At 40.2% G+C, this 17,987-nt stretch overlaps 2 protein-coding genes across 2 annotated transcripts in view; both read right to left on the reverse strand.

Moving 5' to 3' along the window:
* Positions 1 to 804: 804 nt before the first annotated feature.
* On the reverse strand, positions 805 to 12,465 carry bdh2 (3-hydroxybutyrate dehydrogenase, type 2). The gene is made up of 10 exons (XM_080721329.1): positions 12,408 to 12,465; positions 9,268 to 9,357; positions 7,180 to 7,258; positions 6,233 to 6,329; positions 5,382 to 5,490; positions 4,806 to 4,866; positions 4,476 to 4,589; positions 3,535 to 3,593; positions 2,805 to 2,897; positions 805 to 1,419 (listed from the first exon to the last, which is right to left on the reverse strand). Exons 2-10 carry the CDS (start codon positions 9,337 to 9,339, stop codon positions 1,366 to 1,368), a joined length of 738 nt encoding a protein of 245 aa, XP_080577455.1. The 5' UTR covers positions 9,340 to 9,357; positions 12,408 to 12,465; the 3' UTR covers positions 805 to 1,365.
* Positions 12,466 to 17,557: 5,092 nt separating this feature from the next.
* The window catches only part of tacr3a (tachykinin receptor 3a), a gene marked incomplete at both ends in the record, with an annotated part of 70,895 nt that continues 70,465 nt past the window's right edge, over positions 17,558 to 17,987 (reverse strand). The window contains one exon of the mRNA XM_080722585.1: positions 17,558 to 17,850. Coding sequence (XP_080578711.1) covers positions 17,558 to 17,850 — 293 coding nt within the window. The remainder of the gene's footprint in view (positions 17,851 to 17,987) is intronic.

The raw sequence follows: 17,987 nt of genomic DNA on the forward strand, positions 1-17,987 counted from the left end.
GTGTGCGTGTTCAAGGATGTGGACGTTATGGCTGGAGTTAGACTGCAGTCAAATCTAGCCTAAATAATGTACCGCTATTTCTCAAAACTAATCTTTTGGCCCGACTGTTCACACTGCATGACCAGATCTGATCTGTATGTTCAGACTGATTTTAACAATATCAACCCAAAGCCGCCCTGCGTCGACATACTTGCTTTGGTTGCCATGGTAACCAGCAGGCATCATGACCTCTCTCTCTCTGTGTTTTTTCAATTTTAAATGTTCATCTGACATTGCAGATAGGACCTTGTGTCTTCATATATTGCCTTAATTGTTCCTGTACATTTTCTATGTACTGAGGTATCCCCCCCCCCCCCAAAGTGCTAGGAGACGTTACATTTCTCCTTCTGTCCACTGAATGCTGCTCTGCATTTCTTCTGCAGTGTAAAACATATGCTGAACTATTGTTTTAATTTCATTGTACCCTCAAAATGCAATTCTCACACTCTGAAATGATCGCCATCAGTGGCGCAAGTGACATTTTGGACAGTTTCATGAGACTTGGCTCGTTAGATCAGGTTATTGCGTTCAGAATGTGACACATAATTAGAAATCAGATTTGAATCAGATTTGAAAACACCTCTGGATGTGGTTTGTAAAAATCAGATTTCATGTGACCTGTCTGCATAATGTAAGCACATCTGATTCCAATCTGATGTGACACAGATCTGATTCAGGCTGGATTTGGCTGGCAGTGTAAATCAGGCCTTAGTTCAACGTGTGTGATGGCTGATGGGGTCATTGGGAGTACATAAAACACCAGGCTTGGATGTCAAGAAACATTTAATTCCATAGCTAAATACCATACACACTTTCACAAATAATCACGAAATGGGGATATGTATGCTATGATGATGATGGCACAAATGTGCACAACATCACTGTCTGAGACTGAGTCATCACAACATGATCTGTGTGACCTACTGTAGTACAGTATTTTCCCACACATGATATCCTACCGACACAATCATATCAGCAGTTTTAGTGTATGAATTGTGCGTGTGCAGTCTTAATCATTACATCTGTTGCCCGGCAGCATTGTTTCATTAGGGTAGCAACAAGAGTCTCCTCCTTCCTACATTGTCATGATGATGACAGCACATCACATGTTTGATCACAGACAATCTGTAACAGATTTTGCTTACATTAAAGTTAACAGACATTCTCCAACCACAAATTCAAAAGTAGACCACATTGATCCTATACATAATCATATCAAAAGCAGGTGTGCATGATTCAATCATTAATTTATTTTTGTTTTGTGCAGTCTTATAAATGACGGCTGTTGCCCAGCAGCACTGTCTCATTAGGTTGGCAACAGGAACTTCAGAGTCTCCATCCTCCATCAATGATGTGCTCTGTTCCAGTCACATATGCTGACTAAGGAGGAAAGAAACTCATCATACATCTCACATAAATAGTGTCAAGTCAAAATCTAATTAAAGGACAACTTTGTTTTTTTAGACAAGGGTTCATATTTTAGATTGTAATTAGAGAAAAGAAAAGATTAGTGTTAAAATGTTTTCATTTACCCGTAATTGCTGGACTATAAGCCGCACCTGAATATAAGCCGCACCAGCTAAATTTAGAACAAAAAACAAATGTTTACATATATAAGCCGCACCTGACTATAAGCCGCAGGTGTCCTTCCTGCTTCCCGCTAGAGCGCCCCTGGTGGCCGTTAGCTGTACAAATCTATATAAATCCTTGTTAAAGACCATTGTAAAACGAACTAACTGGCCGTTAACTGTAAAAATCTCTATATAAGCCGCACCGTTGTATAAGCCGCAGGGGTCAAAACATGGAAAAAAAGCCGCGGCTTATGGTCCGGCAATTACGGTACTGCTTTCTATTGTTTTAGCGATTTTAGTATTTTGATTACAGTGGTTGGGGGCATGCGTAGAAGTGGCTAAATGTCTTTTTAGACACAATAAGCCGGCGATTTCTTTCTTACTATTTATACCAGCCTCCATAAGTCACATCTGCCCATGAAAGATTGCGGTCCATCTTGGGAATGGGCTTATTTAGCCACTTTGTTGGGGGTATGCATGCAAATCAAAATCGTTAAAATCACTAAAACCAGTAAGACTCCCTAATCGGGAGATAAGCGACCGTCAGGTCGCATGTAAAAGTCGGCCTGATGGTGGCGCTAAATGGGACAGATCCATGTTGCTGACATGACTGTAGACATACAGTGTACCGCTTTGCATGCTTTTAGGGCAAAACCTGTAGGAGCAGTGTCCGAAAATGTGTTTTAAAAATCATCCTGAAGGTGGCGCTAATGGGACAGATCCATGTTGATGACATGAGTCTAGACATATGTGTACCGATTTGCGTGATTTTAGGGCAAAAATTGTAGGAGCTGTGTCCAAAAATGTGTTTTGCAGGAATCGGCCTTATGGTGGTACTAGAAGAGGGCCATATGAGAATTGAGGGGTGGAGGTTGTGGTTTGGCAGGCAAGGAGTGTGTGTGCAAAGTTTGGCATGGATAGGGGCAACGGTGGCAGAGATATGAGTAGGGCAAAAGTGTGGAGCCAGTGGAGGTTTTGATAGTAACTGCGACCTGACGGGCGCAACAATAGAAAGAGGTAAATGCAAACATTTTAACACTTATCTTTAATATGAAACCTTGTTGTAAAAAAACAAAGTTGTCCTTTAAATTTTGCTATTAGAAAAGCATTAATCTGGGCATTGGCATTATTAGCACACAGACAGTGAACCTAACATACAGTATTATTATTTTGTCACCCATGTAATACACATACCTCATCTGAAGCCAGGTAGATACACAGGTAAGCCACCTCTTCTGCTGTGCACATTCGACCGGTCTTCTGTCTTGCCATGAAGTCCTTAAAGGCCTGCAGACCATAGTTACCATTACCAACCATGTTCACAATGTGCAAAACACAATACAGGGGGGAATAATCAAAGGGTTGGTTGATCAAGACCAGACAAATCCTGGACAATTACAGCTGCAACTGGTAAGCTGTTTATTGTACAAGCCTTTTTGGCCAGTGAACAAACCACTGTCTGGAAGCCATCTTCAGTAAAGGTGTCTGGTAAATATTTATAACTCTGTGTAGTAATAAGGAGAAATATGTGCACACTGAAAAATAAGCTTCCAATGTTTCATTTATTTATTCACATGGAGCTTCATCCATATGACTGAAACGTGAATATGTTAAAGATATTGACGATTCTTTTTCAGGGTGCAAATATGCTCCTTTTATATAGTTATTTTCTTTACCCTGCACGCGCGCACACACACACACACACACACACACACACACACACACACACACACACACACACACACACACACACACACACACACACACACACACACACACACACACACACACACTATATATAATATATACTTTAGAAGACCTGTCACAGAATACCTGTTTGTCATGATACAACTGTTGATGATGATGATGATCTGCTATAAATACAAAATGTAGAAAATACAAAAACAATGAAAAAGTGAAGTACCTGCTCTGGGTCAGGTTGGGCCTGGATCCTACCCCTCAGTGATGGTGTATCAACAGTCCCTGACGAAAGAATAGAGCAACCATTACATTCAAAGTCTAAAAATGATATAAGCTAAGCCTTTAATTTATACGTTGTTTTACAACACATCACTTGTCAAACATAAAGAAGCATCATGTCACATATTTCACTAGAAAATCTGTTATTTTTGTAGTATAAAACAAACACGCCTTTGGTCAGGAGGGATTCCATTGAGTACATTTTGAAGTCATGATGGATCATGGATAACGGCTAGCACAGCACTGTATGTACACTATACTGTATACCACCAATCACTTAATCATATCAGCTGCAAAGGTCACAAAATTGCTGCTGTCCATTTGTCTAAGTATTAACTCATTTTCATTAAATACATACAGTACATACATACCGTACATACATACATATTTAACTAAATAAATGTCTAAATAAAAATGGGTAAATAAATCAATATATTTGAATTACTTGTCTACTATAAGATTTTAAGTACACTACAAACAGCAGCCCGACCGATTAATCAGTCTATCGCTAGCTGCAAGGTTTTAGAGTTATTTAACCAGAGCATTTGGTTATAAAAGAGGATGTTTAACCACTTAAATGTTATATACAGTACTTCATTGACAGCGGCCTCCAAGGGGTTCCCTTTATTTCGTCTAAAATGCCTTCGCAGAAGCCAATCTACAAGCTCACAACAGGTCACAAACAATGCAACGCATTGTGAAATTATAGATCGATATAGATTTTCTAAGGGTGCCCTCATATACAGTACACATACAGTACTGAAGTATGTCTTCAGCAATGTCTGTATTGTAATACACTACAGGGCCTCATTCTGACCTTGGGCTCAACCAAGGAAAATAACTCGGTTTTCTTCACATGGCGTTTCAAAACAATAACATACTTACCAGGGCAGATGCAATTACAACGGATGCCTTGCTCAATGAAATCTGCAGCTATAGATTTTGTGAGACCGATGACTGCAGCCTTGGAGGTACTGTAGACACATCTATTCACAACTCCTGTGGAAGGGAAACCATGTGTAGAGGCAGACACAGAGATACACACACACACACACACACACACACACACACACACACACACACACACACAGAAAACAATTATCACAGATAAGAGGATTACACTGAACATGGGGCATACATTGTTCAGCAATGTTTTTAGGCACAAAACTATTTTATTATAAAATAGTGCTTTTCAATCATAGTTAGATTCTTTACCTTTGATACTTGATGCAACAGATGCCATGTTAATGATATTTCCTGACTTCTTTGCCAACATCTAGAATGAGAATGCAGGAAAATGTCTTATTCAGACTTTTCAAAATTACAGGAATATGAATAGGATGATCATGTGACAATTTTATGTAAAAACTGAATGAATGGGCTACTTTACAAGGCAATTATTCATCATTAAGGCAGTTTGATCAGTTTGAGGCTAAAGCTGGATTAGCAGATGGGAAGTTACTGCCATCATGTCACAGGCTCAAAGTAATACAACTAATCCCAGGGCACAAAGTGAGGGAACAAAAACATATGTCGCTCAATTTACTGCAGATCCTTGTTGTCTCAATAGGATAAGCACAGAGAACATATGTTTTCTTTAACTTAAACCCCATACTTAGTTGACTACGGTCACCCAGGGCTCTATACATGGTCTACTATGTTTTTCACTCAACACCATATCTCTTCACCGAAATCGTAGATCGTTTTTTTCCGCATCCCAGAATTGGGACACAAGGGTTCATGTGGTTAATGATCCAGATTCCTAGAAAGTAGTGGGAGGACAAATGTCACCTTTGGCAGGAAAGCCTTGCTCATGAGGTACATGCTGCGGACGTTTACGTTCATGGTGAAGTCCCAGTCAGCTTCATCGCAGTCCAAGATGCTGCCATGATGCACAAACCTGAAAGCATTTTACATGTTTTTTTAGAAAAAGAGGTTGCACATTCTCAGTAGAGTGCTAGACCCCAAATCCAGCAAATTAAAATAAATACGAAAAAGGTAGCCCAGCCTAAACCTCAAGTCAAGTGAGGGCAAACTACTGACATTCATTTTGATGTTTGGAATGAACTACCTCTTGGTATCTATTGTTGACATATTGTATTTCTCAAATGACAAAGACTTGTAATAGCAAAAAGAGCATGCAAAGTAATACTGGCTATATGCTTACTATATTTCAATGTGTTTGGTGAAATACTGAATCAATGGATCCAAATATTTAAACACCAAGCATTGGGGATCTTAAACGAAGGCTGTTAAACATAAACACGTTGAGTGTCCCTCACCATGAAGCTGTAAGACAAATATGAAGTTGTCAATTTGGAGGCCCCTGTTAAGGTGATTGGTGACATAAGGTCAAGTGGGGGTTAAGTCTTAAAGTATAAGGATTTTGGAAATGTAGTTAAGTAGGGGATGGGTAGACAACATGTGTTCAACATGGAGACATATTATTTGGTATAAGCAATACGGTGATTTCATCATACATTTGAAATCATACAGTAGCAGCATTGCATGAAGAGAGAGATTGATTGTGTGTGTGTGTGTGTGTGTGTGTGTGTGTGTGTGTGTGTGTGTGTGTGTGTGTGTGTGTGTGTGTGTGTGTGTGTGTGTGTGTGTGTGTGTGTGTGTGTAGGGGGGAGGAGTACCCAGCAATATTACACAGCACATCTACATGGTCATGTTCCTTGGCCAGGACTTCAACTTGATCCTTGTTGGTTACATCCACCACTTTCGTCTTGATTCCTATAATTCATGGCAAATTAAAGTAATTAATACATAAGGTAAAATATCAGTACTACCCAAATAAAAAGATGAATTACGCCAAACACTTTTAAAAGGTTTTAAGAAAGTATAATAATAGCAGTATTATAAGTGAGACAAAGGCCTCTCATGTGAAGCAATTTAAACCAAGATTATCAAGCTTACCATGCAGATTACACTAAGGTATCTAAACTTTACACAGTAAAGGACAGCAGTGTTTTTGAAGTCCACTGAAGTAACAATGAATTATGAAGTAATGAACAATATCTAGTGTCTAGTCTACATTACACATGGTATGAGCAGAGTGCTGTATAGTCCAGTGGCCATTGTGTTATTCACTGGCTTAAAGAAGAGTTCAAAAACAGTACCATTTAAGTACCTCAGTGATCAGTGAGCATGACATTTAATAATAATGAAGGCCAGTTGATGCATTTAAAATAGGTCATCCACACTTGGCAAAGCTAAAGTATCCTAAGAAGAATTCCAACAATATGCAATAGTGGGTGATCTTGAACAATACAAATATATACATTGTATTGTCTTTTTTTATATACAGTATATAAATACATATCCTTTAAAAACACAATTTACAAATTTCAATCTACATAATCCAATAGATCCACATCAGACCCACACCAGTTATTCATATAAAATTAAGAAAAGTAACCAATCAACCATACGTCCTCATTTGCTATAGAGGAGTACATAGCATAATAACAACATGATATGGATGTCAAGGAAATTCTGATGATGAAAATCAATAGGCTCATCCTGACTGCACTGTGTGTTGTCCAGTAGATGGCAGCTGTAGACCAAAACAGGAGAGCAGTACCTGGAATGCCCTCCAACTCCTTGAGCTTATCTCCATTGATATCTGTTGCTGTGACCTGAGCCCCCTCTTTAGCAAACGCCTGCATTTGAAAATGAAAATCTGTTTAAAAATGGATCCAACATTTCGATATAAAATACTCTGCCATACAAGCCTAATATTTGATCAAGAAAATAAATACATAATATATATCCAAAAGATGCCATGAATCGACATTGGATTGATATTCTAAAATTCAAGATAAGTCTATCTTGCTATATTAAACACTGACATAAAACACTTGAGTATTTGGCAAGGGGTGGATAAGATAGGTTGCTTCCCATAAAAAATGTAGTCACTGCCTAAAAGAAAATGAACCACTCTGTGACTAACGATGACAATAAGCCATGCCTATATCCAGTTCATAACATGAAGATCACATTCCCAATGGTCCGTGGACATAGAATCATTGTCCCTATTGAGTTTTAAACGATAATACGGTCCACAGTCAGAAGCCAACTCATGTAGTGACTGCATCATTAACCACATAATAGTGTAGGCCTTTTCAGCAGAAGTACCTCTTGAAGTGTAAACAGCACAGCACATTACATTAAGCTCTTTGGGATATAGCTACACAGCCCTAAACAGAATATGTAATTGCTCTAAGCCTACTGATCTGTATGTATTTGATTAGCCCCGCCAAAAAACGGACTTGACAAAGAGCCAATCTTGACAACAAGAGCGATTTATAGAAATGTGTTCTCCTTGGTCAAAGTAACCTTTGAGGATTCAGCTGAAAGTTGCAATAGCCAACACTCTGCATTGTGTAAGATTATTCATTCTAAAACATGCTGCAGATTTGTGTTTCCAAATACAAATATTTAAATTTACATAATACCATAGTGGTGGTTAGTGGCTAAGGAGAATTCCCAGCATGCACACTACAGTTATTGCTGTATTATTGTGTTATCATTTGCCATGGGGAAAGTGTTACGGGAATAACATTTTTATGTTTTGTGTCATTCATTTAGCCATTTATTTTGTATGTGTGTTTGTGGACTATACCATAATAGGAGTAATTATGGAGGGCCTCCGCCTCCCTTCAATTTACAATTTAGGCATTTAGCAGAAGCTCTTAATCCAGAGTGATTTACAATAAGGACAGCACAAGATAATACATCTATACATCACCATCAATACATCAAATGCATAAAAATAGTAATCTAAAAAATGTAGGTAGATCAAGAACCTATTAAGTAAAATCAATAATAATCAATCGAAACAATGAAAACATCAATAATCTGTACATCGAAGCTATACACACTATAGCTTCGATCTACGATAGGATGTCAAAATCCTTTGCATGACGACTACTCCTTCCGATCTGACTGGCCATTAAAATACAGTTTTGGCTTATTTTCTCTCTAGTCTAAAGGATAAAATACTTCTTATTCACTTTCAGATATTCAACAATATGATAGCCCTGCCCCCCCATAAAGACGAAACCTGAATCCCAAGAGAAATCCAATACTACTCTGACAGGGATCATTCTGAAGTCTTATGCTGAATGAGAAAATAAATGTACTTTATTTTTTGTAGGATTTGTTGATTTGTGGTTGCAGTTAATTTATAAACAACATTCAAAGTTTGACTTCCCCGGCTCAACCCGAACAAAGTAAAATAATACCCCCAGTCAAATACTGGTGCCATGGAAACGGTCGGCACCTGGTATAAAGCTTGATATATTCATTCTTTCACTGTATGATGTCATGTTGTAGTAGCCACATTAGAGTGGCTACTATTCATGTCAAGGATCCCCAAACTTATATATGTATTTGGCCGCAGACCCCCCCATCTGAAAATATTTTTTGACCATAAATTGTTCTGTTAAAATGTAAAAGTGTCACACATGCAACACGTTGAGAGCTTGTAGATCGGCTATTTTGAAATAGCTGATGTACACAGTATATAGGGTTAAAGTGTTTAAACAGATTCTTATGCCATACTGTATTAACTTATATTGTTGGGACCCCCTGGAACCCCCAGATCCCACTTTGAGAATCTCTGGGTTATGAAATGTAACAGTGTGAAGTAGTTATGAAGGTTCATTACTATTGCTGCTGCTCGTCCAATCCCTTGTGCCGCTGCTGACAACACGATGACTTTCCCATCCAGACGGCCCATTGTGTCCTTTTACAGCTACTGTAATCAAACAAAATAAAGAATACAAATATTATGGGACCATGATCTTACTTACTTACTTTTTTTTTTAAACCAAAAATGGGTAAACTAAGTAATGCAACAGTTCACACATACCTCATTGTTTACACTTTTTACAGTCAATGCCAATCTCATTGGTGTTTAAAATCTGATTCAGAGTAACCATTTTTGTTTTATACATTTATTTATAAATGTGTGATGACTTGAATGCTTGAATCACGTCAAAATCAAATTAGAGAATGACAATTTTCCAAAAAGAACTTAGTGTGGGTACAAAATCTTACTTCAGTAAGTAAAGCTTAAAGGACCACTTCACCTAGCCTCGGGTCAAGACTATCATACATTAGTTGTATTTTATGATTTTGTAAAAATCGATAAGAATGATAATCTTGATCCAAGGCTACATACACTTCACCCATTTTCAACCAATCTTCATACTAGCCACAAGCAACTCTTAGGGCACGGTCACACCACACTTTTTATTCTACCTGCAGTATGAGGGCGGATTCTGGAGCAGTTTGTTGCCATTTGCGGATTTCTGCAAAAAAAGAGGCTCCATTCCCATTGAAATGCATTGGCAGAATCCACCCTCATAGGTAGAATATTAAAGTGTGGTGTGACATAGACGCAAATTGCAACAGTAGTTTTGTTTTAATCGGTTTAATCTAGGGTTGCAATACCTCCCATTTAGGCAGCCGATCCATCAAAACAGTTTTTTCTGTTGTATTCTGATTGTATTAAACGACGTCAAACTCACCAATATTGGGGCTGTATGGAAAGCTCTTTCTATCTGAAAATTAAGGGTTTGTTTCATAAAAATCCACCATAGACATGTTATGAGCTACTTTCTCTCAAGAAATTCAGTTCAGGTGATTATTTGTGTTACGATAATTTTTCTATTGGAATTTGGAAACGCTCATAGGAAATCACTCAGCGCTCCTATGTGTGTACCACCTGGTTAAAATGTCACATAATGCAGGAGGCAGCGGGACGTTGCATTATTGAAGATAATCCAAAGTTCAACACTTAGAAACAAAACCATGTCTGCTCAGATTTATTGACAGAAAGTAACTCATAACATGTCTACAGCGGTACAAAGGCGATAATCCAAGCTTTCCGTACAGCTGCAATGTTGAGTATAACGTAGTTTAATACAATCAGATCAGACTTTTCTATGAGCTGATTGAATGATTTGTCAAGGTTTGGTTAGAATTCTAACTCTAGATGCCAATCAATGCTCATTATGGTACTTTTTCCCCCCTGTTTGGTCTGTGTCTCAGAGGAGGGCTGTGGACAGTTCAGAAATCCACCTACCATGTTTTTTGTTGTTGTTTGTTTTTTTTAAACACCAATTGCTTCTATTATAGTATGCCAAATGTCCAGGAGGAGAAAGGCTTCCTCATTGATGGTGTCACTGATAGGTGGTTTTATTAACTCTCCACAGCCCTCCTCTGAGACACACTGACACAGACCAAGTAGGAAAAAACATGTAACATATTATAATTATAATGAGCATTAGTGGGGACCAATTATTATGAACATGGGTTGACAATGGGCAAAGTGGTTCTTTAACTAATGCATGGTTCATGGCGCATGAATGAATGCAGGATGTAATTGAATTCCTGTTCACATTAGCAAATCAACTAGTCATGCATTACTTTAGTTATGCGTACAGAGTAGACCTACCCTTGATTTAATGTACTGTATTATCCCTGTATTCTGTAAATGTCTTGCTGAACATTTGTGTGAAAGTTCATTTATGACTGACCACACTGTTACTCTCTAGCGCAGTGGTTCTCAAACCAGGACCGCAGGACCCCCAAATTGACACTTAGCCCGCGGACACCCATTTGAAAAGATATGCCAGGGACCCCCAATCACCATAGAGAAGATATTTACGGTTCTAGCAGTGATTCTCAACCATTTTGATTTAATTAAGGACCCCCAGTTTGACATGCATTAGGCTACGGACTCCCATTTAATGGCATTTCTATCTCTGTAGACCTCAAATGGTATTGTAAAATGAATGTTAATTTAAGTGTACAAATGGAACCAACTATGCATACTCTCTGAGTAGCCCTGAATACAGGACGGTCATATACATGACCGTCCTGGTGAACATCAGATTTCAAAAATAAAGTGCTTACCTAAGCCAACTTTGATAACAATTTGACGCCGCACAACGTTCATTACACGCCGCTACCGGATTGTTGAATAAAAAGCATTTTTGTCCGAAATTATTTTGCTTAACATAGGACTTCTGCCTCTAGTGGACAGTCACGTCATCCGGTTGATCATTGTAGTGAACGGAGATGATGCGATGACGCGACTGTCCACTAGAGGCGGAAGTCCTATGTTAAGCAACATAATTTCGGACAAAAATGCTTTTTATTCAACAATCCGGTAGCGGCGTGTAATGAACGTTGTGCGGCGTCAAATTGTTATCAAAGTTGGCTTAGGTAAGCACTTTATTTTTGAAATCTGACGTTCCTAGCTCAAACCGTTAAGGGCTCGATTGCCCACTACTCCTCAAGTTGAGGCGGCACCAGGACGGTCATGTATATTATGACCGTCCTGTATTCAGGGCTAACTCTCTGAGTTACATAGCCTACCCATAAGGGTCCACTTGGTTCCTAACTATCATTTAGCTGCATGGGGACCACCTGGAACTCCCTCAAGGACCCCTGGGGGAGTGGGGGTCCCCGGACCCCTCTTTGAGAACCAATTCTCTAGCCTACCATGTAATGTAACCCTAAAGCACAGGTTTTTTTTATAGGCTGCCAGAACGAATGTTTTGATAGTAGATTCCGCCTGGACCTGCTGCTTATGAGTTGTCCCTCCTTGTGTTTTCTGAAACCTTTGAACTCGCCGTGGAATGTATAGCATGTGCTCTAGCCTTCCGCATGGAAAGACTATTCTTAGCTGAAGTATAGTTGTCATTCTGCAACAAGCTACTAAAATAAAATAATAATAATCACCTTCTTGTTTTGCAAGAGCAAATACCTACTCATACTGACTCGTTTCCTACTTACCTTCACTTCTTTCTGTCACTCACGACTCACGAGTGGTTATTGAAAGTGGTCAAAAAAATGTGATGTCGTCACATGCTTGGTTCTGAAAATGCTATTGGTTCTTAACCAGGAAGTGTATCTCCCATAGTTTTACATTGCACCTGCAATATAGTATTTGCCGCTAGGCGTCGTTGTTGTGTGGAGGAGCGCAGATTCGTTCAGAATGTCAGATGCTATTCATTTCAAGTACATTTGAGTAATCATCATTACAACAGATTGAGATTATTAACTTGAGTAATCAATACAACAGATTATTAACTGGTACTAAAAGCACCCATGTTAAAATTATAAAACTTACATTCATTTGTCTACATTTTAGGATTGAGCTTTTGTGGTCTGAGATAATACAACATTCAGCCCTTTATGATTCAGCCAAGCTGATTAAAAAAAGGTTACACAAATAAGATAGGTCTACAAATCAGTGCAGCTTTGAGATCCATACCACCCGACAACATTTGAAGTGAATGTACTTTTGCAACCTTCAATGAAAGGACACCACTGAGGAAAACATTTGTGGTCTAGACTGGAAGTGGCAAAGTGTCCTGCAATCCTTAATTATAATGAAAGTCTTTGAAAGGTTTCTCCATGCTTGATGTCACAAGCACACATGCTATCCAATTAATTCCTTATTTTGTGCTGGGGTTAGGAGACATTCAAGAAGATGAATATGTTGAAGTGGTTCATACTCTGCATGAGATCATCATCCTTAACTAGATTGACACATGAGAGTGAACTGGGAGCCGGGAGCCATCTATCACACACACACACACACACACACACACACACACACACACACACACACACACACACACACACATGCAGGGCCGTTTTAATGTCAAACTGGGCCCTAGGCAAAGGCTGATTTTCAAGCCCCCCATGTGCACGGCGTGCATGCTCATCTGAAATTATTTGTTTTGTTTATTGTTTTGTTTTCCGGTTAAAAACGGGTCAGGGGTCACTATAAGCAATAATTAATAGCATGCAAGTCGCTCCCCTCCAGCTCATATGTAAACACTACTTACACTATTGATGTAATTGTTATTTAATTTAATGAGATTATGTCAACAAATCAACACACTTAAAAAATTTGAAAAACATGAAATTATAAATGATTAACAGAAAAAGACTTCATTGTGTGAATGTGACACATCAGACCTTGCCCGCCCGGCCCACATCCCCACTGAGGCTCTGTCTCAAGGTGGGTGATACTGTAACAGCAAGAAAAAACAAAATCACCTACCTGGGTTACATCAATTAGAGTCAAACCTTTCCAGTGAAAAAATTACTACTAAGGTAATCAAAAAAAGTCAACCAACGAATTTGTTGATCGGCCCGCTAGTAAATAGCAATACACGAAGAAGGAGGTGCACTCATTCTGCCCCTTCTATGGAGTCCACGTATGGTAATGTGATGCCCTAAATGCCTTAAAGGTTCTACACCATGCATTTAAAAATAATTAATACCATTAAGACTCCCTTTTTGCAAGAATCGGCCTAATGGTGACGCCAGAAGAGGGCCATGTGAGAAATGAGGGGTGGAGGTTGTGGTTTGGCAACCTAGGAGTGTTCGTGCAAGGTTTGGCATGGATCGGGGCAACCGTGGCGGAGATATGAGTAGGGCAAAAGTGTGACGTGTGGCGTGTGACTGACAGACAGACAGACTGACAGCCGGTGGAGGTTTTGATAGTAACTGCGACCTGCCGGTCGCAATCATATATTGTCCCAAAAACGTTTTTCAAAAGGTTTGAGGCTAAATTATGCTACATAGATCCGCCCATAAACTGAGAAAGACACAATGGTCAGAAATAGGACTTTGTGAGGATAGAAGGTGCTGGTGGGACAAAAAAAAATAAAAAATCATGGTGTAGTCCCTTAGCTTTTCGAAAGCTCCAAACACCCCAAAACAAACTGATTATAGGATCCTGCTTGGCCTTCCTTCTCGAGCTCACCTTACCATCACTATCACTATAAAAGCTTGTGGTGGCTCACGATAGCTGACAGAGTACAGCATCTTGCAATGGGCCTGGTGTACAAGCACTACACCACAAAGATAGCCATGTACCTGTCAAAATGCTTCCTAAACGTCAATGATATCCACAATTACAACATCAGAGATACTCCACAGATCACGTTCAACCCAGATTTGGCAAAAAAAAAATGATCAAATTCATTCTCCTGCTATAAAAACCACTGTAGTATTATATGCCAGGCCTGGCTGTGAGTGGAGTGTAAAGCACCAAAAAGAGCCTTTGTTTTTATGAAGTCCACTTGTTGCTGATGGAGGTAGGGAGGAGTACGGCTTGATGTACAAGTACACCTGGGCGCTAGTATGTCGCAAACCTACCTCCAATCAAACCCTTGATGCTTAGTGCCATGCAAGCAGGGAGGCATGGGGTCCCATTTTTATAGTCTTTGGCATTATCCGGGTGGGGAATCGAACCCTGACCTCCCAAACACAGGGCGGACGCTCTAACCACTGAGCTCTAACACATGTGTAATGAGGATTAATTAATACTAAATTAATACTAAACTGCGACCGTAAGGTCGCAGTTTAGTATCAAAACCTCCACCGGCCGTCCGTCCGTCGGTCGGTCGGTCGGTCGGTCGGTCGGTCGGTCACACGTCACACGTCACACCTTTGCCCTGCTCATAGCTCCGCATCAGTATGACATCACACTGCTGACATCAGTATGACGTTTGTGTATTGTATGACATCACGCCACATCATCGGCTGAGGACTGTGTGATGTCATCATATCTCCATATATGGAGACATAAGTTGCTCATGCCCAAATATGGGCTGGTGAGGTCAGACTTAGTGTGATGCGTAGGTTATCTCCATATATGGAGATTCAACTTCAATGAGTATATAAGACCGGCATTATCTACCGACAGCTGCTATAAGCCAACCCTGGCGATAAGGTCTGAGTCGAAGAAATGCTTCTTTCCTGGCAAGAATTGCCCCTTTATACTGTAGGGCTCGTTTGTGTATTGTATGACACTAGAGGTTCGTGGCCCTTCGGGCCGCTCACATCTAGAGATCGCGCCTGCTTCGCAGGCGCTCACAGCTACGTTGCAGCAGTGATCCACCCACATCCATCCATCCATCCATCCACATCCATCCATCCATCCACATCCATCCATCCATCCACATCCATCCATCCATCCATCCACATCCATCCAGCCATCCATCCATGCATCCATCCATCCATCCATCCATCGACATCCATCCATCCCCATCCATCCACATCCATCCTCCATCCATCCATCCATCCATCCACATCCATCCATCCATCCACATCCATCCATCCATCCATTGGAAGAACCTCTCTCCAAACGAGAAGAACAAGGCTCGAGGCCCGAGCCTCTCTACTCCGCCTAAGTTGCACTAAAACTTCAGAAGGTGAGGTTATGCGTAGAACAAGAATGAGTATGGATGTGCCAGTGAAATCAATACTAAAAACAGGAGACTTCTATTTAAAATAATAGCAGTTAACTTTATTATATCAATACCGTTTGCACAAATGGGCTATTCTAAGTTCTAAGTAAAATCTATGTAAGGAGACAAAAGAGAAAATAATCCAAGTACCGGTACCAAGAGGTTCGTTCAGTAAAGTACACAACAGCAAGCTGTAGTGTTCTCGTAGAGACGGACGCAAAATGAAAGTAACAAGAGTCTTTATAGTATTTCGCAGGTCTTCAGCAGGGGAGGTGAGACTTTCTGATTGGTTCGTGGGAGGAGTCCCGGGCTGGACTCTATTGGCTGTTTCTTCAGCTGAGCAGGCATGATTGGGCCACACTCTCAGAGGGGCAAGGCTGTCTGCCTCCGCCCCATCACCACGTGATCTTCACTCCTCCTTCCCCCGCCCCTGGGCTGTGCCAGGAATCGTTGGGTTTCTCTTTACAGATAACAGAGAAATGTAGCTTTTCCAAGGCGGCTGAGACCCCGCAAGTGCGTGGGTGCGGGTATCTGCACGTACAGGCTGACTTGTGCAAAACAGGTGCAAAACATCATTCACAGAAGATAACAGAGAAATGTAGCTTTTTCAAGGCGGCTGAGGAGTATCGGTGCGCACAAGCTAACTCATGCAAAACAACATTCACAGAGCATGCACTACTATATCATTGGTGACATGAGGTGAGCATGAGCTGATCACGCTCTAGGTGCATGCTGGCGTGCGTGTGAGACAGGACTGTGCGTGAGTGGATGAACCTTAAAATGAACTCTAGTAACCTGACTGTGGGACAATACTGTAAAACATTGGCTTTTGGTACTTAGATATAATATAAAAATATAGATTTACTTAAATCAGCTTAGATCAGATATTTAGCAAACGTTTTGGTACAAAAAGTATTTACAATGTCATCACATCATATCATCAAATCCCCCTTTGATCTGCCTCCAGGGCAGATCACTAACTAGTGATGTGATACTTGGCACATTTTTCAGAAAAGTTTAAACTCCCCCTTTGGACTTCTTTTAAGAAGTCCACCTAAACTGGGTAACGTTTCTGAAAAATATGGTGAGCGGGGGTCAACAGAATCAACACTTGTTTTTTTAATAACTTAGAAACAATAAATGGCACCCCCTTTGGGATGCAACTAACACATAAACAATGGCACAGGATTCTATGTTTCTGATGACATCTATTTCATACTTGTCAGTTTCTATCTTTTGACCATAAGGTCAACTTGGTCCCTGAATCCAGAGTTTTCACTTGGTTGGACAGACCACAGTTTTTAGCCACTGACATGTCAGTCTATAGTGGGGTATTGTTGATCAGATTCCCTAACTTTTTCTGTTACAATTGTGATCAACATACCCCTGTCATTCCTGTGTGACTGTCCAACTTTACTTTTTTGGTTGTAAGACAACATCCATAAGATGACATCAGAAAACATGAATTGACACAAGACCCCCTTCGGGGTAAAACAGAAATCAGTGCAGAAAATACCTAAAACTATATCACCTAGTCCTTTGGGGATGCTAGGGATTCACACAAGCAGGGAAAAACAATTTCTTATAGAAAACAACGGGTTCAATGTGTAAGTAGACTGGAGGCTGGTCTATGCGTGGGTGGATTAAACCATCAGTATGTAAAAAAACAAAAGCTCACTCAAATGCCTCCTCGTAAACAGGAGGTGGACGGACCTGGTCCGTAACAAGATCCAGGAGAGGTTGGTGGACCTCTCCTTCGGTCAGTTGGGCTAGCTGGAAGTCAGTAGAAGGGTAAACAGTGCGGACAGCTTTGTTAATCATGTATTTCAACATTGGTATGGCTACGAAAATGATGAGCCCTACGATCAACAGGACTGGGAGAATGGTGGTGACAAACCAGTTGCTAAAGCCCCCTAGTAAGCTAAAGTCAAACCAAGTGTTTGGAATCTGGGGCTGTGGGATGGTAGCTATGGCATCACGAGAATGAGAGATGAGGGAGGAAATGTTAGCATGATTATTAGGGATTAAGAAACAACATTTTCCACCTAGCATTTTGCACACACCACCTTCCTTAGCCGTCATCCAGTCCAGGGCAGCACGATTT

This window comes from Nannobrachium achirus (genome assembly GCF_963921795.1).
Source record: "Nannobrachium achirus genome assembly, chromosome: 3".
NCBI classification, from domain to species: Eukaryota; Metazoa; Chordata; class Actinopteri; order Myctophiformes; family Myctophidae; genus Nannobrachium; species Nannobrachium achirus.

Excerpts from the sequence above, each read along its gene's own strand:
- bdh2 (XM_080721329.1), bottom strand. The coding sequence starts at position 9,339 with ATGGGCCGTCTGGATGGGAAAGTCATCGTGTTGTCAGCAGCGGCACAA. Across the intron at positions 6,330-7,179 it reads GGAGTTGGAGGGCATTCCAG|GAATCAAGACGAAAGTGGTG; the intron begins GTACTGCTCTCC and ends CATGAATTATAG. Across the intron at positions 1,420-2,804 it reads TCTACCTGGCTTCAGATGAG|TCAGCATATGTGACTGGAAC; the intron begins GTATGTGTATTA and ends TTTCCTCCTTAG.